General features: G+C 45.6%; 1 protein-coding gene across 2 annotated transcripts in view; it reads right to left on the bottom strand.

The window, feature by feature from the left end:
• The window catches only part of UBR2 (ubiquitin protein ligase E3 component n-recognin 2), a 153,317-nt gene extending 127,273 nt beyond the window's left edge, over nt 1-26,044 (bottom strand). For both annotated transcript variants that reach the window (XM_068232986.1, XM_068232985.1), the window contains exons 1-2: nt 25,924-26,044; nt 11,936-12,195 (exon numbers count right to left, since the gene is read on the bottom strand). In XM_068232986.1, coding sequence (XP_068089087.1) covers nt 11,936-12,195; nt 25,924-26,004 — 341 coding nt within the window. In that variant the 5' untranslated portion in view covers nt 26,005-26,044. The remainder of the gene's footprint in view (nt 1-11,935; nt 12,196-25,923) is intronic.
• Between the last annotated feature and the right edge of the window lie 337 nt (nt 26,045-26,381).

The following is a 26,381-nucleotide window of genomic DNA, read 5'->3' as shown; positions in this document are numbered from 1 at the left end:
TTGTTGTCCTTCACACACCAGCCACTCCATGGTAACGCTATGCAGTTGGTGCTCCTCACAGCAACAGAACAAGTGTGGAGGCTAGCGATGTGTCAGTACAGTATCATGCCTCGAACTGTCCCCCCTCCCCCCATTTCCGGCAGTTTGCATATTTTGAAGGCGTGTACGAATCTTTAGAGTAGAAACAAAACAGTACCTTAGAATTAACTCCTTACTAATCAAAGCCTCATTTTATGTTACTTGAAGCTCAGTTATAAATACGCTTCCACTTTAAGAGAAATTCTTGCTCATTAATAGTGATTACAGCAGGGTGACATTCCCATTCACCACTGTTAGGAGTCATTCTGAAAGTTTGGCTGAAATTCTTGCACTGTGCTCCGCTGACCTCGGGGAAATTTTGTTCAGCGAAAGTGGATTTTCCCTTCATGAACCTGATGCTTGGCAGGTTTTAGACTTTGCCCCCAATTTCACTTCTGTGGTGCAATAAACATTCGTATTTATCATTTTTATTCCTGTGAGTGGATCATCTCCCTATCTACTGACCCTGCAGGGCCCTGTGGGAAGCTAGCTGAGAAAGGCAGAGTGTGAAGAGACCCAACCCTGGCCTAGTAGGTAACCGGATCTCTAGGAGCTATTTTAGGTGGATCTTACTCTGAAGAGAGGATCCGGCTTCGATAGGGTGAGTCACAAAAGGCTTACTCTGACAGGAAGTGGTGAGGAGAAGACGTGTCTTTCTTACTTCACAGTACACTTGTAAATGAGGCCAAGTTCAGACTCGCTCCTCGTCTGTTTCCTGTTTACAGGCAGCCCAAGTATTGTGTCTACTTGTGGCATGTGTACATTCTTCATGTACTCAGCTACATCTAAAGTCATCACAAAATAAACCCATGTGATCGCTGTGACTACAAAGTGCCTGGGACCCCTCTGCCTTGCCTCCCACACTGACAGGAGGGCAGCTTATCCAATGGTTTACAGGTGAAGGGGGTGTGGGGTAAAGGATGGGGAGACCCAGCAAATCAGGCATGTTAAATTTCAACTATTGGGCGCCCAAGCGGTGGGGGGGGGGGGGGGGGTTAGGCACCAACATCGGAGGGTCAAAGTGGACCTGAACTCTTACACAGGACAAAAAGGAAACCCCCCTGTATGTATTTAGAGAGTTCAGCCTGTCTAATTCCCACTCCCAATCACCAGTGTAATTTGATCTCTCAGCCGCATCAGCTGTCTGCCTCTGCTGAGCAGCTAATTTGTAAACACAGGATGTTAACCCTATGTCTGCTTCCATGAAAGCAGGAAGTAGACACTGCAGATTTATTGAACATAATTATTTTAGATCATACAGCGCTATCTTCTATGCATAACGCAGGACTCAATGTTGTCGCCAAGGTACCAAATTCCACTCTGGTGCAAACCGTATCCAATATATTCCTTAGCGCTACAATCCAAGCGTAACTCCAAATAGGTGGTCTCTGCAGTCACCCCGGGCTCAGAGATAGAACAGGTGACCACCACCAAATGAATAAGTCAAAACTTTAGCTTAAAATCCCAACCAAAAAAACATTTATTTCAATATTGCATCCAATTGCAAAAATGAACTGTAATACCCACATTGAGGGCCCTTATGACAGGGACCCTCCAGAAGTATAAAGCATGAAAAGCACCCCTGGTGCATCGATCATAAATCTACTGGTGTGATATTTGCCCAATCTCCACTGCTTGACCCGTTTCAGCGTTCCGCCGTCGTCTGAAGCGTTCTTCTGACGATATTGGATGTGTTTAGGATTTTAAGCTAATCAAAGTTTTAGCATATTCATTTGGTGGTGGTCACCTGTTCTATCTCTGAGCCCGGGGTGACTGCAGAGACCACCTATTTGGAGTTACAATTGGATTGTAGCACTGAGGAATATATTGGATACTGCAGATTTATTGCAGGATTTCTATCAGCTGTAAAAAGTTGTTATTCTGTAAATGTTATGATGCTGCTGCTTATCTTTTAGAGAAGACAGGAAGTTTGGAGTTCAGGTCCGCTTTAGGGGTAAGGCATTAGGTGGGAGGGGTTATGGTTAGGCACCAACATAAGAGGGTTAAGGGTTAGGTTTAGAGCAGTATAGAGTAAATATCGGTAACTTCCATTATCCATATTTTACTGTTTGCAGCTTCTCCAGGCGCCCAGCTGACGCGGCGTCGCCCCAATACATACTCAGACCCGGCAGGCAGTGCACACAGATTTTTCGATTGATTTCATGCAGAAATGTATTGAAAAATCTGTGTACAGTGTGTGGAGGGATTGGATCAGATAATCTGAGAGGGATATAACTGCTGGCCACAGTGACCAGTGTATGGCCAGATTCATGCTCTGCGCATTGGGGCCAATACACTCAGCAGATTTTCAGTCGATCGCAATAGATTAACCAATCGATCGATTTGCAGCCGATTTTGATCGATTTCAATCGATCTGACATGTTGGAAAATGTAGGCTCATCTCTTGAGATGGCTCATTTTGCATTGGACCTAATGGAAATCTGATGGCAACAAAATGCCATCAGATTGATTTTCAATAGATTTCATACTGAAATCTATTGGAAATCTGTTCCTAGTAAAAAAAAAAAAAATGTTCCTAAACACATCAGATAGATCAGAAAATTTACTGATGATCTATCTGCTGCTAATCTAACGAGTGTATGGCCACCTTTAGTGTAAAGATTGGGTGGTCAGGAGCCTCGAGACATGGGAGGTCTTGAGTCGCAGTGAGACAGTCCCTGCTGCAGACATTCGTGAGATAAAGCAATTAAAAAGACACTGAAGTGAAAAAAAAAATGATGATCTAATGATTTGTATGTGTAGTACAGCTAAGAAATAAAACATTAGGAGCAGAGACGTACACTCACCTAAAGGATTATTAGGAACACCTGTTCAATTTCTCATTAATGCAGTTATCAACCAATTACATGGCAGTTGCTTCAATGCATTTAGGGATGTGGTCCTGGTCAAGACAATCTCCTGAACTCCAAACTGAATGTCAGAATGGGAAAGAATGGGGATTTAAGCAATTTTGAGCGTGGCATGATTGTTGGTGCCAGATGAGCCAGTCTGAGTATTTCACCATCTGCTCAGTTACTGGGAATTTCACGCACAACCATTTCAAGGGTTTAGGGCCCTTTTCCACTAGCAATCGCAATCACAAATCACAAACGCCAGCGATTGCGATTGCGATTTTTCATTAATTCTGTTATGCGATTGCGATTTGTGATTTTCATTTGCATTGCATTATCATTGTAAAAATCGCTCCAGCAAGCGATTGCGATTTGCGATTAGCGATTTCCAAATCGAATCACTGTAGTGGAAAATACTTCTCGTGATTTATATGATAAAGTAACAACTCTAGCAATTTAAAAATCACTAGCGATTTGCGATTTTGCGATTCAGCAATCACAATCGCTCTAGTGGAAAAGGGCCCTTACAAAGAATGGTGTGAAAAGGGAAAAACATCCAGTATGCGGCAGTCCTGTGGGCGAAAATGCCTTGTTGATGCTAGAGGTCAAAGGGGAATGGGCCGACTGATTCAAGCTGATAGAAGAGCAACGTTGACTGAAATAACCACTCGTTACAACCGTGGTATGCAGCAAGCATTTGTGAAGCCACAACAAGCACAACCTTGAGGTGGATGGGCTACAACAGCAGAAGACCTCACTGGGTACCACTCATCTGCACTACAAATAGGAAAAAAAGAGGCTACAATTTGCACGAGCTCACCAAAATTGGACAGTTGAAGACTGCAACGTTGACTGGTCTGATAAGTCTCGATAAGAGTCAGAATTTGGCGTAAACAGAAGAACTCCGCCCCAAGAACCTTACGCCAATCTGCATTAGGTGGTCCTGGGTCTGCCGCCGCATCGGTCTTGAAGCAGTTAAAGGGAAATAAATATGGCAGCCTCCAATATCTCTCTCGCTTCAGATGTCCTATAAATAGGACCTTTTGGAAAAACTATAAGGAATTCAGTTTATGGACAGTACTGACCATCGGAAAAAGTGTGTACTTCAGAATGTCTGCAGATCAGATAATGGCATGGCTAGTCTCAGCACATACTAACACTCCTCATAGTTGCTAACAACACCGGACTATAGATAGAGCAGTGACACTCCACATTACCCCAAGAGGATACACCAAAATAAACTGCCACAGCAGTGGTACAATAAACAAAAACAAAAATGGGGATTTTTAAGAGTCTGGCAGTGTACAAACAATCATAAAAAGTATTTTGTAATAAAAAAAAAAATCAGTTTTACTTTCCTGGGACTTCTACCAGCCCCCTCCAGCTGTCCCTTGCCCTCGCAGTCACTCATGAAGCCTCCAGTCCCCCGCCGCCAGCTAGTCTCGTTTTCGCTGACGGACCCGACAGGCCTGGGTACGCATATTTTTCTATGCATCCCGTCCGCAATAACGTCCTGTGCTTGACGCTATTGTGGTCGGGAACATGAAGGATACGCGTGGCCATGCCTGCGCAGGCGCAGAAAAACGGCTGCCTCCCTGTCAGCGACAACAAAACTAGCTGGTGGCGGGGGACCAGAGGATGGATGAGTGACAGCGAGGGCACAGGATGTCTGCAGGGGGCAAGTAAAACTGATTTTTTATTCCTGCACAGGTGCAGTCTGTCCTTGTGCTCTCCCATGACAGGAGAGTACTGCGCAGGTGATGGGAGTGCGATGAGGTGCAAGCGGCTGGGATGCGCAAGTGCAGTGCACCCCGACTGGAGGAATGACCGGGCCGACTAGCGGAGGATCCAGACCGCGCAGGACAGCAAGGGAGTGATCAGCCTGAATGGGGCTGGAGGAAGCCCCAGGTATGTATCATTTGTTTTCATTCGTCTCATGTTTCCTTTAAGGCTAGCGATTTGTATAGCAATTTCATTTTCATTTTTTTCTGTGTTGTTCTGGGTAGTGAAAACCACTGATCAAAACAGTTTTTGCACAGCGACTGAAAAGTGATTACGCAGAGATCCTATGCGATGTATAAAAGGACCACTATCGCAAAAAAAGCAGGCAGTTCAAATCTGACAAAACCGACGGGTTTTGGGCCGGTCTCCTCATGGGCGATTCTCAGGGTTTTCAACAGCATTTCCTGAACAGCAGTTGCAAAGTCTAACTGATAAAACAGTGTGCAAGTGAGCAGGGAGGCTGGCTGGTATCTTACTATTTGCGCAGTTAAAGTAAACCTCCGGACTAAAAATCTACTCAGCAGAACTGAAAAGGCTCGGTGTTTAACAGTTTCACAGCATCAGAACTTTGTTTTTCTTACTAAAGCATCATTTTTAGCTAAGCTCCACCCATCAAAGAAAACTGCCCAGGCTTTGTTTTCCCTGATGCTGTGCAAAGCATGATGGGATTTCCTATGTTATTCACGTTGCCTAGCAACTGGTAGGGGTGATCAGGACACAGGACGGTTGGAACTGTGTCTCATGCTCCGTCACCTCCTTTCAACCAAAAAGATGGCTGCCCTCATGAAATCAAACATTTGCCTGTTCTTTTAAAAAAGGGTGGGTAAAAGATTGTATTACTTATCTATTTTAATTAACATAACTAATGTACCGGTAACTTAATGACAGTATGTTTGTTTAGGCTGAAGTTCCTCTTTAACCACTTCAGCCCTCAGTCGTTTTCACTTTATGCATCCGAGCAATGTTCACCTCCCATTCATTAGCCTATAACTTTATCACTACTTATCACAATGAACTGATCTATAACTCGTTTTTTCCGCCACCAATTAGACTTTCTTTGGGGGGTACAGTTTGCTAAGAGCCACTTTACTGTAAATGCATTTTAACAGGAAGAATAAGAAAGAAACAGAATTTTTTTTTTATTATTTCTCAGTTTTCGGCCATTATAGATATAAAATAATACATGCCTCCATAATTAAAACCCACGTATTGTATTTGCCCATTTCCCGGGTATTACACCGTTTAAATTATATCCCTATCACAATGTATGGCGACAATATTTTATTTGAAAATAAAAGTGCATTTTTTCCGTTTTGCATCCACCACTATTTACAAGCTTATAATAAAAAAAAAAAAATAGAAATATTTCAACTTTACATAGATATTTAAAAAGTTTACACACTTAGGTAAATATGTATGTGTTTTGTTTTTTATTGTAATGTTGTTGTTTTTTATTAAACATTTTATGTGGGTATTTTTGGGAGGGTGGGATGGAAATAATTTTTTTTTTCTGTAAATATGTGTATTTTTATATTTTTTACATTTAGATGTAGTTTTACTTTTTGGCCACAAGATGGCAGCCATGAGTTTGTTTAGAATGACGTCACTCTAAGCTTAAAGGGAAGGTTCAGGGAGGGTGGCTAAAAAATAAAAATCAATTTCCACTTACCTGGGGCTTCCTCCAGCCCGTGGCAGGCAGGAGGTGCCCTCGCCGCCGCTCCGCAGGCTCCAGGTGGTCTCCGGTGGCCGACCCGACCTGGCCAGGCCGGCTGCCAGGTCGGGCTCTTCTGTGCTCCAAGGCCCGGCACTTCTGCGTCCCACGCCGGCGCGCTGAGGTCATCGGACGTCCGCTGGGCTGTACTGCGCAGGCGCAGAACTACTGCTCCTGCGCAGTACAGCCCGGAGGACGTCCGAAGCTTCCGAGAGAAGCTGTCGCTTTTTCTGCGGGGTAGAGGAATCAGTGATCGGGCACCATGGCCCGATTCACTGATTCCCTGGCTAACGAACCGTGGGCCGGGAGCGTGCATGCATGCGATCGGCTGCGGGAGCGCACATGGCCTTCTGAACGTAGAGGAAGAAGGATTTCCAAAATGAGTCAGCAGATAGCATTGGTTTTCTCTGAGGAAGTATTGCTGCAAACAAGAGGAGAGGGGGCCTGAGAGAGGAGCCTATCCAGGAGGCAGCAGGAGGTGCTGGAACTGACACCGCAGAGGGGTGAAGGGTCTGGTTACAGATGCGACTGGAGTCCCATACTGTGGCCCTGATTACTGACCGCGAGTTTGGAGAACAGTGAAGAGCCTGTGTGATTAGGGTTGCCGCGGTATACCGGTATGACTGTGCACTGTAATCGTACCGTGGACAATCTCGGTTTACCGGTTTCAGGGGGCGGGGCTACCGGGGGGCGGAGCGACGTAGCGGCTGTGCACGAACAGCGTCGGGATTAACACTCACTTGCGGCAATACTCATTTGCAGCCAGGTCCGTCCTCCACGCTGTACTGGGCTTCATTGTTCTTTCATTACATTTCCCTGAAACAGTGCCCCATGGGTGCTATTACAAGGAGATGATGCAAGCACAAACAGGAAGTAGAATGAAGCACAGTACACGCGTGAGGACTTGGCTGCTGACAAGTGAGTATTTGTCCCCTCTCCCTCCCTCCGTCTCTTTGTGCTGGCCACCTAATTCTAGCTACACCTATCCCTGGCTACCTATGCTGCAAGCACCTACTACTGGCTACACCTATCCCTGGCTACCTATGCTGCGAGCACCTACTACTGCCTACACCTATCCCTGGCTACCTATGCTGCGACCACCTACTACTGCCTACACCTATCCCTGGCTACCTATGCTGCGACCACCTACCACTGGCTACACCTATCCCTGGCTACCTGTGCTGCGGCCACCTACCACTGCCTACACCTATCCCCGGCTACCTGTGCTGCGGCCACCTACCACTGCCTACACCTATCCCCGGCTACCTGTGCTGCGGCCACCTACCACTGCCTACACCTATCCCTGGCTACCTGTGCTGCGGCAACCTACCACTGCCTACACCTATCCCTGGCTACCTATGCTGCGACCACCTACTTCTGGCTACACCTATCCTTGGCTACCTATGCTGCGGCCACCTACCAATGGCTACACCTATTCCTGGCTACCTATGCTGCGACCACCTACCACTGGCTACACCTGTCCCTGGATACACCTATCCAGGGCTACCTATGCTGCGACCACCTACTTCTGGCTACACCTATCCCTGGCCACCTACCACTGGCTACACCTATCCCTGGCTACCTATGCTGCGACCACCTACCACTGGCTACACCTGTCCCTGGCTACCTATGCTGCGGCCACCTACCACTGCCTACACCTATCCCTGGCTACCTGTGCTGCGGCCACCTACCACTGCCTACACCTATCCCTGGCTACCTATGCTGCGGCTACCTACCACTGGCTACACCTATCCCTGGCTACCTATGCTGCGCCCACCTACCAGTGACTACACCTGTCCCTGGATACACCTATCCAGGGCTACCTATGCTGCGACCACCTACTTCTGGCTACACCTATCCCTGGCTACCTATGCTGCGGCCACCTACCACTGGTTACACCTATCCCTGGCTACCTATGCTGCGGCCACCTACCACTGGTTACACCTATCCCTGGCTACCTATGCTGCGCCCACCTACCAGTGACTACACCTGTCCCTGGATACACCTATCCAGGGCTACCTATGCTGCGACCACCTACTTCTGGCTACACCTATCCCTGGCTACCTATGCTGCGGCCACCTACCACTGGCTACACTTATCCCTGGCTACCTATGCTGCGGCCACCTACCACTGGTTACACCTATCCCTGGCTGCCTATGCTGCAGCCACCTACCACTGGCTACACTTATCCCTGGCTACCTATGCTGCGACCACCTACCACTGGCTACACCTGTCCCTGGCTACCAATGCTGCGGCCACCTACCACTAGCTACACCTATCCCTGGGCTACCTACGCTGCGGCCACCTACCACTGGCTATACCTATGCTGCACCCACCTATTACTGGCGGGTGGGGGCACATTAATTAATGTAAGGGGGTGGGGCCCAAGTCCAAATAATTGTTAAATACCGTATACCGTAATACCGTGGTATTTTTTTTTACGGTTATCATACTGTGGAATTTCATACCGTTGCAACCCTATGTGTGATACAGCAAAACTAGGCTGGGTTCTCAAAGAAATCCTGTACTGAAAAACGTTCCCCTGGGGGGTACTCACCTCAGTAGGGGGAAGCCTCTGGACCCTATCAAGGCTTCCCCCGTCCTCCTGTGTCCCATGGCGGTCTCACTGCAGCCCCTGGAACGCATAGGCGACAGATCCGACAGCCTGTGCAATATTTACCTTTTCGGGCACCAGAGGGGGCGCTGTTGCGGCTCTTCTGACGGAGAAAGGCGAAAATAGCCGATCTCTGTCGGGTCCGCTCTACTCCGCACTCGCAGGAGACTTGCGCCTACGCAGTAGAGCGGCCCAACGGAGTTCTGATGTTTTCGCCTATCTCCGTGGGAAGAGCGGATACTGTGCCTGAGCTGGAGCCAAAAGGTAAATATTTACATTGCCGCCGCTCGGGGAGAATTTTCTCCGCCGCCGTGAGACCGAGGACGACGGGGGAAGCTTCAATAGGATCCGGAGGCTTCCCCCACCCGAGGTGAGTACCCCCCAGGGGACCTTTTTTTTCATCACAGATTTTCTTTAAAGTGGGATAAAACGAACATAACATTCAATAAACAATGTATTCTACTTTTTATTACCCATACAGCTATCATATTTGCTTTTGTGCTCAATATTGTCTATTTACAAACTACACGTTCCCAAAGTATAGTTTATCTGCTCTGAAAGCTGCCATTGCATTGTATTGCATAGCTGCTGTATTTATACAGGTAAAACTCTAAAAACTAGAATATGGTGCAATTAATTAAAGTGTAACTGTCGGGCGTAAAATCCATTCTTTATGTTTATCTGGTAAACAAGTAATAAGGATGATAACCAGGCAATCCAAAAGTTAAAATCACTATTACTTTTCTTGGTGATAAATGATCATTCCCCAGTTTACCTGAATCTTATTTGGTGCACACAAAATTTGGTAAACAAAAAGGAAGTTGCAGGGCATGCTGGGTTGTCCTTTTTTGCTTCTGCACTTCCCTCCATGTAGCCCTCTTTCCCTCCTGTTTTCCCCTCCCACACCTCTGTTGCTCTCTGATTGGCCAATATTTCTCATGCTGAGACAATGCACTTTCGATAGTGAAGGGCGGGCAAATCAGGCAGAGGAGACTAAGGGAGGAAATTACATCAGAATTGGCTTCAAAATAGCAACACTTAAAATGGGAAATGCTAAGAAGGATTTTCTCTTTTTTTTTACTGAAGAAAAATCACTAAAATCAAAACGTGGACAGTGCAATACATATGTTATGTAAGTAGAGCAAGTATTTATCTGCTATGCGTTTTTTTAATTCTGAGATAGTATGGCTGACAGCTCCTCTTTAAACTTAAAAAGTGAAACTAATATATGAAATGGACTCATAAGCAAAGCGAGATATTTCAAGCCTTTATTTGTTATAATTGTGACATTTATGGCTTACAGCTTATTATGAGAACCCAAACATCAAAACCTCAGCCCATTAGGATATTGTGAAAATGTTCAATATTCTCAAAGTGTCAGACTCTAGTCAGCTAATTCATCGAAAACACCTGCAAAGGGTTCCTATTTCATATAATCGTTTCAACTTTTAAGTTGAATTTACTGAAATTGACTTTTTTCAAGTTTCACCTGTATATTAAAATCTATCTAGTGATCACTTCTCAGCTCTCTGCTTCTACAGCAGAGATGGCTCCTTTTCAGCACAGCCAGGAATGTATACTAATTGTAGAAGACAAACAAATGTAAACAAAAGATAATGTTATGACTTTCGATGGCAGCAGGCTTTCCATTAAAGAAAGATGTTTAACTGTTTGAATACTGTTCTGCTACAAATGTCACATTAGATCATAGGAAAGACTGCTAAGTGGTTGCAACTGCAGTCACATGCTGAGTTACTAATGAATACCTGGATTTATTAAAGAGCACTTCCAGTAAAAAAAAAAAGAGAGCCTGTCATGTCTGGTTCTGTCTTAATGCTGGTAGGATCAGGGGTCTCCGGGTTAATAATTAACCTGATTGCCTTTAATTAATTTGACAAGTGAAGCCCCGCCCACCTCCTTGGCAAGACAGTCATGGACATTTTTCCAAAGTCTTTTGGAACCTACCATGTTTCCCCTAAAGTAAGACATCCCCTGAGAATAAGCCCTAGCAGGAATTCCTAGCATGCTTGAAATATAAGCCCTCCCCTAAATCTAAGCCCTACCTGTCAGCAGCCCACATGACACCAGCAAGTCACGCTCCATACAAAGCCTGGATACTTGAGAGCAGCAGTAAAATGAGAGTTCTACAGTCCTATATGTGTCAGGCATGTGGTGTTTTTGTTGGAGCCAGCCCTCCTGATCTGTCGTGATAAGTATCAGCAGCACTTCACCTCTTCCCAGGACACACAGCGTATCCTATCATAGCTCTGGGAAGCCTGACAGAGTTCTCTGCCTGCAAGAAATTTACTCTTACCCACATGAGCAGCAGAATAAATTTCTTGTAAGTGGGAGCCAATATCTACAAACAACAAGCTCTGTGCATGCTGCTTGTGTTTTAGCATGGCATGCAGTATATACATTTTGTATAGGAAAACTACCAGTGTTTCCCCCCAAAAATAAGACCACCTCTGAAAATAATCATCTTTTGTAGCAAAAATTAATATAAGACAGTGTCTTATTTTCGGGGGAAACACGGTATGTGGACACCCAACCCCCCCCCCACCTGTGTTGCCGTGGCCCTCCTGAGCTGGGGGTGGGACATAACAAGCAGGCGGGGGTGGCAACAGATATTTGGAAGACTTGATAAAGGGCGAGCGGCCAGAAACATTGTGCTAGACCACTCTGCTGTATCACCGCAACTAAATAAAAGATACGATTTGGAGTTTCTCCAACTTCAAGGTTAGAGTCCAGACTGGATTTGTTCCATGCTTCACAGTGATCTCACATGACCATACATTCATCTCTCACCACCCTCGAGTAGATCTGCCGTATGGTGTAAATTATGGTGACCAAAAGGTAGAGGAATCAAAAGTAATAGGCGTGGAACACAGAACCCACCTGCAGGAGTAAGTGGGTTCCCCCACTTTAAACACACGCCCGCACAGCTGGGAGGGTTTATTGGCTTGTTCCAGCTTGTGGAATCCGGTGGCCGGGTCTTCTCCACACAGATACCATTCCAGCGGTGCCAGGAGGACATGCTGGGCCAGCATTTCTTCATGGTCCACCACCGGATCTGCCTTGCGACAGAATATTCGGGGCACATATTGAGCGAGGTGCTGGTAGACTTCTTTTGGAAGATCGGTTGCTTGGAGCCATTTCTGTTAATAGAAATAAGAAAAGACAAGTGTAACATTTATCGTATATCCTTAAAGAGAACCCGAGGTGGGATTTCATTATGTTAGTGGGGCACAGAGGCTGGTTGTGCACACTAACACCAGCCTCCGTTGCCCATGGTGTGCCTCCAGGACCCCCCTGCGCGCCGCTATACCCCCCGCAGTGCTAGCGACACACAGCGTGTCGTCAGCACAATGTTTACCTATGCCTGTCTGTTAGCGCGGCTCCCCGCATCCTCCGTATCGGCGCTACCCGCCCGCTGATTGGAGGGAAGGGACACAGGCGGGTAGCGCCGATACGGAGGCGGCGTGGGAGCGGCGCTAACAGACACCGCATAGGTAAACATTGTGCTGGCGACACGCTGTGTGTCGCTAGCACTGCGGGGGGGTATAGCGGCACGCAGGGGGGTCCTGGAGGCACATCATGGGGCAACGGAGGCTGGTGTTAGTGTGCACAACCAGCCTCTGTGCCCCACTAACAATGAAATCCCACCTCGGGTTCTCTTTAAATATAAGTCGGCCTCATGTATAAGTCGAGAATTTGACCCACTAAGTCTGGAATGTTTTATTGACTCAAGTATAAGTCTACCCAGCAAAGTTAATGGCTGCACTTGGGGACTAGGACAAATTAACAGCTACACTTGGGGCTAATGACTGCACTGCATACAGTATTGCAGCCATTAACCCCTCCTCTCCCTTAGGCGCAGCCAATATCTCCTCCGAGCCCCCAAGTGCTGCAATTATTCACTCCCTGCAGTCCAGTATTTCCCCCCTGCCCCTTTCCTTGTTAATTGTTGTAGCCAGGACTTTCGAGACCTGGCGTTTTCTTGGCATTTCCTTTGCCAAGAAAGTGTCACTGACCACTGGGTAACTTGCTGCAAATAAGAATGTCACTATTAGTACACACATTACTCAGTGTGCTCAGTGTTGCCTGTGACTCGTGTATAAGTTGACCCCTATACTTTTATTTAGTGAGTCAGACCTATATATGGTATTATGCATCAAAAACAAGCATTTTAAAGCGGGATTGTCACCATAAAAATCAAATTTCAACAGCAACTGGTCTGAGTGTATCCTATACAATAAAAGGCAAGTGTCCCTGCGTCATCAACTGAATGGTTGTGTGTCCCTGGCTTTTTTGTACTGAGCATGTGCGCAGCCAGGGCAGTTAGGACACAGGGCCGGATCTGACAGTTTGCTGTGTGTGGTTCACAGAGGTTCTCATTGCATTGTGGGAAATAACAGCTTTTTCCAAGTGCCAAGCAAGCAGCTCCCTGAGTGCATATACTTCAGACAGTGGTGGGGAATGAGCAAGCGGGATGCGTATGTGCGCCCATTGCGGGGGGTAGCGGCTGTGACCTAGCGCCCGTTTTTTAAAGAACAAGCGACATCCATGCTAACCTAGAAATAAAAAACACATATATAAGTAGATAAATACTTCCTCTACTTACATAACAGATGTATTGTGCTATCCACGTAATGATTCCTGTGAATTTTATAAAGGAAAAGCAGAAAATCCTATTCTAGGCAGTGGCCATCTTGCCAAGCTAATGCTGACATCATATCCTCCCTGACTGTTGTTTTCCCCCTCCCTTCTCTTGCTCATTGTGTATTCATTAGCTGCCCTCCTCCCAGAGTCTTCAGACACTCCCACTGAGGTGTATACTAGGAACTGCACTGTCTTATCCTCCAATCACTGAGTCACCTCAGCCTTGCTTGTAAACACAAGTAATCAGAGGGTGTTTCTGATAAGCAGCTAGGGAGGTAAATAAATGTAAGAGGAGGAATATATTATAGATAAAAAGAACTCCCAGCATTCAACTCTTTGGCACTAAGGCCAGTGCTCTTAAAGTATGTGATAACTCCAAACCATAACAGCAGAAAAAGTTTTGCAAGTTTTGAATGCAGGATTAGCATCTTTATCACTTAATACACTCAGACCAGTTGCTGTTGAAATTTGATTTTTAAGGTGGCAATACTTCTTTAACTGGTGGGCCTTTTTACTAGTTAAGTGATAAAGATGCTAATCCTGCATTAAACATTTCCAAAACTTTTTCTGCTGTTATGGTATGGAGTTATCACATACTTTAGGAGCACTGGCCCTTTAATTGCCATTGCCAAACAGTTGCATGCTGAGGGTCTTTTTTCCCATAATATATTCCTCCTTTTCTCTTTACTTCCCCCTCCTAATAACATAAGACAGTGCACTTCCTAGTGTACACCTCAGTGGGAGTGTCTGAAGACTGTGGGAGGAGGGCAGCTAATGAATACACAATTAGCAAGAGGAGAAAAAAGAGAGAGGAAAGGTCAGGAGGTCAAAGGTAACCAAGATGGAAACTGGCCAGAATAGGATTCTCTGCTTTTTATGAAATTCACAGGAATCATAACGTGGACAGTGCAATACATCTATTATGTAAGTAGAACTAGCATTTATCTACTTACATATGTGTTTTTTATTTCTAGGTTAGCATGGGTGTCACTTGTTGTTTACTCTGACCAAGAATTGAACTTTATCCCAATCAGTAGCTGATACCCCCTTTTACATGAGAAATCTATTCCTTTTCACAAACAGACCATCAGGGGGCGCTGTATGGCTGATATTGTGGTGAAACCCCTCCCACAAAGAAATTCTGAGTACATACTCTTGGCAGTTTCCTGTCTGGGAATCCTGTTGCATTGTGGGAAATAGCTGTTTACAGCTGTTTCCAACTTCCAAAAAAACATGCAGCAGCTACATCACCTGCCAAAAGTAAAAATGTCACCATGTAATAAATGTCAGAATGTAAATCAGAGATTTAAAAGATTTTACAATAGGCAAAAACTGGCTAAATCATTTATACATAATTATTGTAAAAATGAAGCACTTTTTTTATTACATTATTTTCACTGGAGTTCCTCTTTAAGCATATGAAGCACATTAACCTGGAGTAAGGGACCATTTCCACTTAAAAACAATCGCACTGCAATGCGATAGCATTCATTTCTAATTTCCAGTACCACATTCTGCCGTGATCGGGCTACGACCCAACAGATGGACGATGCGATTGCAGTACATCTTGCATTTGCGCTGGAGATAACAAAAAATAATACATGGAGATAATCGCATAGCGGTGCGTGTGCGCTGCAATTTTCCTACGCAAAAAAAAAAAAGTGTCAGGACACCTGCGTTCAGGGAAAACTCTGCTGCAAACAAATGGATGGAAACTGTCGCAGCGGATTCCAGCAGGTTGCCTGTACCTAGCGCTTAGTGATCCACGTCCGAAACGTTGGTAGTGGAAAGGGTCTGACACAGGTTTGTTTAAAGGTCGCTGCAGGCATTGAGGGACTGGGTGACCAGATGAGGTAGAATGAGGTATCCAATATCAATGGCTATTTTTATTGCTGCTCCGGTGCCTTGGTAGAAACAGCTTAGTGCACTAAAAATACACTTACCCTATAAAAGAGAAGGTGAACTTTCATTTAGAATTATAAAATGCAATGGCCTGTTACACATGCCAAATTATAACAATTTTATAATAGTGTAACTGTACCCAGAAAAGGATTATATTAGGCTAAGTGCCCGTTTACACTGTGCTGGCGTGCATCTTGCAGAAACACCTGATCTGCTGCCTGCTTGATCGGGGGTCTATGGCTAAAAGTAATGGAGGCAAAGGATCAGCAGGACTGCCAGGCAACTGGTATTGTTTAAAGCAGATCTGGACTCCTACACAAGAGATGGAAAACACAGAAATCCACCCTGCATGTGTTTATAGAAAACAGCCTGTCTAAATCTTCCGTCTCAGGCCCAGTGCACACCAAAACACCTCTAGCAGATCCTCAAAACGCTAGAGGATTTTGAAGCAGATTTCAGAGCAATTCTAGGCATGTTTACAGAGGTTTTCTAAACATGCAGAGCATTTTTGGGAGCGATTTTGTGTAGCAGACTTCTTAAAACAGCTACTGCAACAAAAACACCTGGAAAACCGCTCTGATCTAGCGTTTTCCAGGGCGGTTTTAGCTTTTCCTATACTTTACATTGAGGCAAAAACGCCTCTGCAAACCGCAAAAGTGCTGCAGGACCCACGTTTGCGGTTTGCTAAAAACCTCAAACCGCTGGTGTGCACCATCCCATTAAAATACATTAGCCAAGCATTTTCACCGGCGGAAGGTGTTTGCAGAACGCTTCAAAAACCACTCGGTGTGCACCAGGCCTCAGAAAGTAAATGAGCCAGTGTAATTTGAGCTGTCAACTGTCTGCTGAGTTCTGAGCTGATATGTAAACACGGGAGGTTAACACTTTCTGTGCACTGCTTGCTTGGCAGTTGTGAACAGCTGTTATTTCCCACAAGGCAACAAAGTTCACGGAGAGCAAACTGTCAGGACCATGGCCCCGACATCACACTGTGGGAGGGGGTTTCACCACAATATCAGCCACAAAGAACCACCCTGATGATCTATTGGAGAAAAGATAGCTATTTTTTGGGAAAGTGGGTATCAGCTACTGAAATTAATGAAGTTCAATCCTTGGTTACGGGTTCTCTTTATTAAACAGTTAATTCCCAGCTAACAAAGCTAAACACCGATAGTTGGTACCAGTTTGGCATTTTGCCCTCCATTGGGTAACAACAGGGGCACAAAAAATGCACACAGGAAGTGAGGCCATGCTAATCTCTTTTCTGCAATGTATGCAGGAAAACACAAGCTAACATCAGAAAAAGTATTACTTTTTACATTTACTCCGGAGTCCTCATTTAAACTGAAGAAGTACAGCTAGATGCACTTTTTGGACTTCTCGGCTGCTGTCAATAGAACTCCATCTTATCTGTTTCCCCACAATGGAGGATAATTCAGAAAAGTGTAAAGTGTTACCAACGACGACGAACGATAACCTGCTGGTGCTTAGCTGTCATGGCAACCTGACTGGCAGAATCTTATTTGCTATGAGAGGAAACAAAGAAACTTGTGCAATTACAGGAACAAAGGTTGTTTGACTGGAAAACCCCACCTAATTCCTCTGGGGTTTTCTGATTTCTAAGCAATGACTCTGATTTAGTGTTCGTCACGCTCACAGTTATTAAAGAATTCCCCTTTAGTGCTACTTTTGCTTTCATTTTTGCCTGTAAACAACTCGTAAGGGTTATTTTACTATCGGAAATAAAGCGGATCCGAGATGAAAAACTACAAGTAACTTGTCTATATATCTTATCTAAAGTATAGATAGTTTACACAGCAAATCTAGATGCAAACAGCCTCAAAAGTTTTTGAATATTTCTTCCTGTGATACAATGAGGGCAGCCATGTTCCGCTTGACACATTACACACAGGCAAGCTGATCTGTATCTCCACCCCTCAGCCTGTAAAAACTCCACTCCCTTCCCCCCCCCCCCCCCCCCATGCCTCTGAAATCTCTGGCTGGTAATGCCGCCTCCTCCTCCTTCGGGAAAAGTCTCCTCCTACCCAGACTGAGCTCCCATGAGCACTTGCTACATGGAACTCAGAATGCCTAGGCGCTGGAGGAACTGTGGGTGGGGCTTGTTTAATTTATAGGGAATTAGGGTATTAAAACAAAAAAAAAAAAAACAAAGAAAGTATTTGGCTTGAGGAATGCCCTATGAACTATATGTAAGGAGCACAATTATGCAATGAGTAAAAGTTTATCTCGGATCCACTTTAAGGCCTCGTTTCCACTTGTGTGCGGCATGCGTCTTGAGAGACGCGATGCCGGCACAGCTGTGAGGTGTCTCGCAGCCGAATCTCTCTAGCCGCGCTATGCACAGCTATGGGATTCGCACGGGTGACGCGAGCATTATGCTGCAGGGCCACAGATTTTTTCCAGGCCACGAATTCGGAAGCTCTGCATAGAGTTCTATAGGCCGCCAAATTCCATCCGAATTCGTGGCTGAGGAATCGGCCCGTTTTTGCATAAATGGAAACCTAGCATAAGGAGTAAAATATCGATCATTTTACTACAGGAATTAAGTAGTAAAATATAGATCATTTCACCGATTTTCTACTAGCGGCAATATCCAGCGTACTTTTTTTTTGCTCCTTTATTACATGTACACGTGAATATCGCTAGCTTTTACGCTGACTGTATATGCGATACAACCCCTGCATAAACCTGTATAATGGCAATGGTATGGTATAAAGGCAGGTAATGGTATGGATAGAAGGAGTCAGGTAATGTAATGGTATCGGATGGTATCCAGGCATTGGGTGGGGAGATGGGCAATGGTATGGTATGGTGGGTGGGGAGTTGGGTAATGTAATGGTAGTGTTCTCCCCAGGCTCTTTTAGCCGGGTGCTCCACCCGGCTAGTTTTGGTGAGCACCCGGCTGTCATCGGCCATATACTCCTATGCTGTAAGCAGAGTTGTGCAGAGACGCACCGCCCCTGCATTCTCTAATCTCGCCCCATCTGGCTACTTTTTCATGCCACCTGGGTTTTGGGCTATGGGGAGCACACAGTACAGACAGGCACTGGGAGGGGGATCGGGACACACTGTATATGAGGAATCGGGTAACGGTATGGTATACAGATAGGTAATGGTATGATAGCTATGGGGTTGGGTAATGGTGTACAGGCAGAGTATGGAGGCACACTCAGTATAGACAGGCACTGGGAGGGGGATGGGGACACACTGTATATGAGGAATCGGGTAACGGTATGGTATACAGACAGGTAATGGTATGATAGGTATGGGGTTGGGTAATGGTGTACAGGCAGAGTATGGAGGCACACTCAGTATAGACAGGCATTAGGTGGGGGGATGGGGACACACTGTATATGAGGAATCGGGTAACGGTATGGTATACAGACAGGTAATGGTATGATAGCTATGGGGTTGGGTAATGGTGTACAGGCAGAGTATGGTGGCACACGCAGTACAGACAGGCATTGAGTGGGGCTATGGGGACAATGTATATGGCCAGCACGGTGGCGTAGTAAATAGCATTCTCGCCTTGAAGCTCTGGGTCCCTTGGTGCTAATCCCATCCAGGGAACTATCTGCACACAGTTTGTATGTTCTTCCCGTATATGTGTGGGCTCCCCCCTAAATAGCACCTAGACTACGATGCATACTCTACATGATACATATGACTATTGTAGGGATTAGATTGTGATCCCCTCGGAGACAATTAAGTGACAAGACAATATACTCTGTAAAGCGCAGAGGAAGATGTCGGAGTTATATAAATACTAAATAATTCTAATATGGGGAGTCAGGTAATGGTATACAGACAGGTAATGGTATGATAGGTGGGGAGTCAGGTAATGGTATGCAGACAGGTAATGGTATGATAGGTGGGGAGTCAGGTAATGGTATGCAGACAGGTAATGGTATGATAGGTGGGGAGTCAGGTAATGGTATGCAGACAGGTAATGGTATGACAGGTGGGGAGTCAGGTAATGGTATGATAGGTGGGGAGTCAGGTAATGGTATACAGACAGGTAATGGTATGATAGGTGGGGAGTCAGGTAATTGTATGCAGACAGGTAAGGGTACGATAGGTGGGGAGTTAGGTAATAGTATGATAGGTGGGGAGTCAGGTAATGGTATGCAGACAGGTAATGGTATGATAGGTGGGGAGTCAGGTAATGGTATACAGAGAGGTAAGGGTACGATAGGTGGGGAGTTAGGTAATAGTATGATAGGTGGGGAGTTAGGTAATGGTATACAGACAGGTAATAGTATGATAGGTGGGGAGTTAGGTAATGGTATACAGACAGGTAATGGTATGATAGGTGGGGAGTTAGGTAATAGTATGATAGGTGGGGAGTCAGGAAATGGTATGCAGACAGGTAATGGTATGATAGGTGGGGAGTCAGGTAATGGTATACAGACAGGTAATGGTATGATAGGTGGGGAGTCAGGTAATGGTATACAGACAGGAAATGGTATGATAGGTGGGGAGTCAGGTAATGGTATACAGACAGGTAATGGTATGATAGGTGGGGAGTCAGGTAATGGTATACAGACAGGTAATGGTATGATAGGTGGGGAGTCAGGTAATGGTATACAGACAGGTAATGGTATGATAGGTGGGGAGTCAGGTAATGGTATACAGACAGGTAATGGTATGATAGGTGGGGAGTCAGGTAATGGTATGCAGACAGGTAATGGTATGATAGGTGGGGAGTCAGGTAATGGTATGCAGACAGGTAATGGTATACAGACAGGTAATGGTATGATAGGTGGGGAGTTAGGTAATGGTAGACAGACAGGTAATGGTATGATAGGTGGGGAGTCAGGTAATGGTATACAGACAGGTAATGGTATGATAGGTGGGGAGTTAGGTAATGGTAGACAGACAGGTAATGGTATGATAGGTGGGGAGTCAGGTAATGGTATACAGACAGGTAATGGTATGATAGGTGGGGAATCAGGTAATGGTATACAGACAGGTAATGGTATGATAGGTGGGGAATCAGGTAATGGTATACAGACAGGTAATGGTATACAGACAGGTAATGGTATGATAGGTGGGGAGTTAGGTAATGGTATAGAAGCATGGTAATTTTCTGTTTGATGACCAATCTGGAGTCAGCCCCAGCCACTCAACTAAAACTGGCCTAATCAAAGTAACCAATGACCTGGAACTGCTAAATCTAAAGGTCTCTACTCTATTCTCATCCTCCTAGATCTCTCAGATAGAACCTGCAGTCGCTCACTCCGGCAGCACCACCTCTCCACAACCCCTTATTTTTGAAGTCCCCCAAGGCTCAGTCCTCGGAGCTCTCCTTTTCTCTATCTAAAATTATGGTCTTGGTCAGATCATCATTTCTTTTGGCTTCCAGAGTTGTGCTCACGAGTCACGAAGGACTCGAATTCGTGATTCAAATGAGGCTTAACCCCCTCTCTGTGCAGCTGGGAGAGAGGGGGTTACCTCCCCATAAGTCCATTGTCTTTTATGCGTCCCAAACGTCTTGCATGCATCCTATGGGACACGCTGCAAGACTCACTACCGTACTTCCTCCGGCTTGAAGGAGAAAGTGCGTGGTAGTGAGTCTTGCAACGCGTCCCATAGGACACGTGCAAGAAGTTTGGGACACATTGAAGATGATGGACTTATGGGTAAGTAATTGTATTGCAAAGAGGAGACCCAGACAGGATACAGACAACTATAATCTAAGAGTCTGAACGACTCAGTATAACTTATATCAGAAGACAACTATATTAAAATTCTGCATGCACCATGTCAGCAAAATAGTAGGTATAGGACAAAAGGTGAACTGACTCTTGGGTGCATGCAAAAATTATTTTTTATTAATCAAGTAGGAAATTTGAAAAACCACATACACAAAAATATCAATATACATAAGACAATAAATAACTGACAAACATTTATTAGATAAAAAGCGGGCATAAATATCCCAGGTAGCTCGATGGGAGGCTGCAGTCCAATCCTAATCCATATTGATGTTCCTATAGACCTAGCAGGATGGTGATACTATTAATGAAAAATGTGCTGCTGCACTATTGATAGAGGCAAGTTCAAAATGATCATAGAAAGTGCCTATATAAATCCAGAAAGTCCAGTGATGTACAAAGGACCAAGAGCTCTAGGCCTAAGTCTGGGCTATTGATAAGCAGCCTTATAATCTGAAATGATGTAAATTGATGCCCAAACCTCTGCTTGAATGCGCTGTAAGGATCGCTGTAGATAAAGTGGTCCTGGACCCAATCGCAGTCCTGGGGAAAACATCCACAAATCCGTGGAAACCGCGTCACTTGCTTGGGTATAAATCACAGATAAAGATGGAACACAGGGGTGAAGCACAAAGCAGAAGCAATGCCATCAAGCACAGTGCAGATAGTTCATATGCAACTCAGTGGAGTAGCCATGTCAGCAGCATATATCAACAGTTCTTTGAGCAGCAAAGCGAAGGTGGCTGGGTTAGCGTAATTAAATTGGCTGCATAGTTCCATGCAGATCATGGAGCTGCATAGCAAACAGTACATAATTACCATCCTGCGTGAGTAAATCCAGATAGATGGAAAATCCCTTGGTTACAGGAAGGCTCCTGGGGTAGTGTCCACAGGTGGACGCGTATATACCGACATGTTTCGCCGTTACCAATGACGGCCTCTTCAAGGATAGCGTCCTTAGTCTCTGTCCGCATATAACTAATGCGGACATTTAAATCCTCCAGGCACGCCTCCCCGGCCCTCGTGACCCGCCTCATCAGCCGCAAAGGCGGCTGGTACACGGCGCGCGACGTCACACGCCATCCAGCGCATCAAAGCGCATAGAGGCAAACGTGATTACGTCATGTATCCCACAGTGGAGCGCAAATAGGAAGTGCAGCGTCCCACTGTCGGCGAGCAAGGGGGGAGGGGGAGAACGCGCACCGGATCACAGCTCAACGTCATATGTTTTATACAAAGAAAAAATGAAAAATTAATAAAAAAATATAATGAATCAACAAAAAAGCCCAAGCTATAAAAAGTAGGAATATAGCAAGAAATGTGCACACATATGTTTATATACACAAATCATATCCAATGAAACCCATCACTATGGCAATACTTATGTGTAAGTAACCCCCTCTCTCCCAACAGAGGCAATTAAGCCTCATTTGAATCACAAATTCAAGTCCTTCGGGACTCGTGAGCACAACTCTGCTTCCAATATCACCTATATGCTGAAGATACCCAAATCTACCTTTCAGCACCTGACTCGGATTTAACAGCTCACGTCCCTGTCTGTCTCAGTGCAATCGCCTCCTTCATGGTAATATTCCTACCTCACAATTCAATGCCCCTATTTCTGTTGACTTCACACGCGCGCCCTTACTAGGAAGGCGTGAATGTATTCAGAGACAGAATCCCAGAAGCCATCGAGGACAAGCGGAGGCTGCGGAGAGGTAATGTATACATTTACACCATTCACAAGGGACATTTACATTAGGAGGGGGGGGGGGGGGAGAGCCCCAGGGGTTTCATCAATACAATGGTATAGGGGTGTAGAGCAAGGCACTGGGTGGGGGATGGGGACACTGTATATGGGGGGGGGGGGGGTGTCAGGTAATGTAACTGTATACAAGCAGGTAATGGTAGGATCAACGCAGCTCACGCATATAGCTGAACGCCGAGCCGCCATGTCAGCATGGTAAAACGCACTGTGGAGTACTACAAGCAGCCTGGGCCCAGCGACTGTTACACTGGTGTAAAGCGCAGCAAGTCTGCTAAAGGAACAATAAGTATAGAAACATACTATGCAATGATGAACTAATCGCGGATAACTGCCTGCTGAGGAATCTCTGTTGCCAGTGGACAGGGAACAAAGTTTATCAACAATCATCCTATTAATGATACTCTCTTGTATGTGAACAGAGCCTATTCTATGATGTTCATATAGATGATGAACTTTCATAGCAAGCTTACTGTGTGCTGTGCATGAAGAGGATATTACAGTCTAAGGCTATGATATGAAGATTACCATATACTGCTGAATAATTAAAGTGGACTGCTTTTGTGGTTGCTGTTGCTTATCCCTGTTGCTACAGTGAAGATATTACCATATGCCTATACTATTTATCATACATCTGAAGTTCTGGATCTGGATTGTGTTTATGAGACTATAGTCTTAAAAAATATTTTTTGAAGCATATCTCTGTAGCAGCTAAGCGGGGGGGGGGGGGGGGGATATATAGTTATGGTCTTATGTAGACAGCCCGGGATCCCACAGTGTAACCATGCAGATATTAGATTTGCTCTATGATGGCGTTCGCTTATGTTTCAATCACATTGGTCTCCATTTTTGTATTCTACTTCTGTGAGTGTATATATATATTTTTTTTTTTACCTGGCTACATTGATTACTTATTTGTGGTTCAGGACACCTCACGTTTTTCGATTGGAGAGTCTAGGAAGTACCACTGTGGTCGGGATATAGCGGGTTTTATTAAGGGGGTGGGGAATTCAGACCATAGCTATCACTGATATGTGCTAATAGCATAATCCTTTTTAGAGATTAATAATAAAGATTTATACTTTTTTGAATTACCATACTATTTTTGCAGTGTACTTCTTTATACTAACAGTGTGCAGCAATATACTGGTTGGTTTGCTGTTTTTTGTAGATAGGATAGGTGGGTAGTTCGGTAATGGTATGGGATGGTATGTAATGGTTTCCAGGCATTGGGTGGGGAATGGGGGCACAGTACAATGTTATGGTATGGTGAAGAGCAGGTGTGCCCATTAGGTACACCGCGATCTACTGGTAGATCACGAAGGACTTCATGGTAGATCCCGACCCCACTACATATACCATTCTGTATATACAAGTGTTCTCCTAAGATCGTACATCGGTAGACCATTTTAACTTGCTAATTCTTTTTTAAAGTAGCTCACAAGCTGAAAAAGTGTGGGCACCTCTGGTACAGAGCCAGGCACTGGGTGGGGGGTGTGGGGTTGGATAATGCTATACAGGCAGGTAATATAATGGTAGAGGGATGTAGAGGCAGGCACTGGGTGGGGGATGGGGACACTGTATATAGAGTATAGTCAGGTAATGGTATGTCATGCAGGTAATGTTATGGGCACTGGGTGGGAGGAGCTGGGTAATGGTATACAGGCTGGGTATGGGGGGGGGACACAGTACAGACAGGCACTGGGTGGGGACACTGTATATAGTGTATAGTCAGGTAATAGGATGTTATACAGGTAAGGTAATGTTATGGGCACTGGGTAGGGGGGGGGGGGGGAGTTGGGTAATGGGATGGTATACAGGCAGGATATTGGGGGGGGGGCACTGTATATAGTGTATAGTCAGGTAATAGGATGATTCAAAAGAAGGGAATACACCGCTACACTGCAGACTGTCGGAGACAGTGCTGGACCCTTGGTTGCTCAGTCCAAACAATGTAAACAAATAGGAAGGGAGGGTCAGCAACAGTGTCTCTTGAAAAGCTCAGCTAAAGAGCTATAATTAAGGGCAATGCTTGGCCCGAAACATGTCAGCTGTGCTTTTACTGATATGAGGATACATCCTAAATAAAGAATCTGAGCATTTCAAGAGACACTGTTGCGGACCCTCCCTTCCTATAGGTAATAGGATGTTATACAGGCAGGTCATGTAATGTTATGGGCACTGGGTGCTGGGTAATGGTATAAAGGCAGGGTATGGGGGGGGAGGAGGGGGAGGAGGGTGGAGGCACTGTATACAGGGAGTCAGGTAATGGTATGGTATACAGGAAGGTAATGTTATGGGCGCTGGGTGGGGGATGGGGACACTGTATATAGTGTATAGTCAGTTAATGTCATGTTAGGGGCACTGGGTGGGGGGATGGAGGGTAGTTGTATACAGGCAGGGTATGGGGGGACACTGTATATAGTGTATAGTCAGGTAATGTAATGTTAGGGGCACTGGGTGGGGGGATGGAGGGTAGTTGTATACAGGCAGGATATGGGGGGACACTGTATATAGTGTATAGTCAGGTAATAGGATGGGATACAGGCAGGTAATGTCATGTTATGGGCACTGGGTGGGGGATGGGGACACTATATAGTGTATAGCCAGGTAATAGGATGGTACACAGGCAGGTAATGTCATGTTATGAGCACTGGGTGGGAATGGAGGGTAATGGTATACAGGTAGGGTATGGGGGGGCACTGTATATGGTATACAGGTAGTGTAATGTCATGTTAGGGGCATTGGCAGTGGGCCCCGCTCTGCAGCCGCCTGGCTCGGGGGGACTCGGCTCTCCTGCACCCGGGAGGGACACTCACCAGAGCCACGTCCCGGGCTGAGCAGGCCAGCAACTCGCTGTCACTCCCGGGATCCTCCGACTCCTGGAACGGAGACGCCATCTTGGCTGTAGGCTGAGCAGCAGACTGCACCGGAAGCGGAAACACGTCACAGCTGACACAGCACAACAAGCAGGAGGAGCAGCTGGAGGAGCCTCACCTGTAGCAGGCAGCAGCTGCGGGGACCACAAGTCCCAGCATGCTCCCTGCTGCCCACAGACACGCCCCTCTCACTGGTTGCTATGGGCAACTGCGTGCTTTTTCTTTTCTTTGAACCTGTCTTGAAAAATTGTGCTAATCAGATAATGACGTAACTACAAATCCCAGCATTCCCTCTGCATAGCTCCCAGCTGTCCCCCTTTCTTCCTTATTCCTCCCTCCTGCAACACTCATGTATAGATCTATGTAAATAAAAGTGTTTACCTGATCTTAAAGAGGAA

Source organism: Hyperolius riggenbachi, chromosome 4, assembly GCF_040937935.1.
Source record: "Hyperolius riggenbachi isolate aHypRig1 chromosome 4, aHypRig1.pri, whole genome shotgun sequence".
NCBI lineage: Eukaryota > Metazoa > Chordata > Amphibia > Anura > Hyperoliidae > Hyperolius > Hyperolius riggenbachi.
This window is presented reverse-complemented; position numbering and strand designations above follow the sequence as displayed.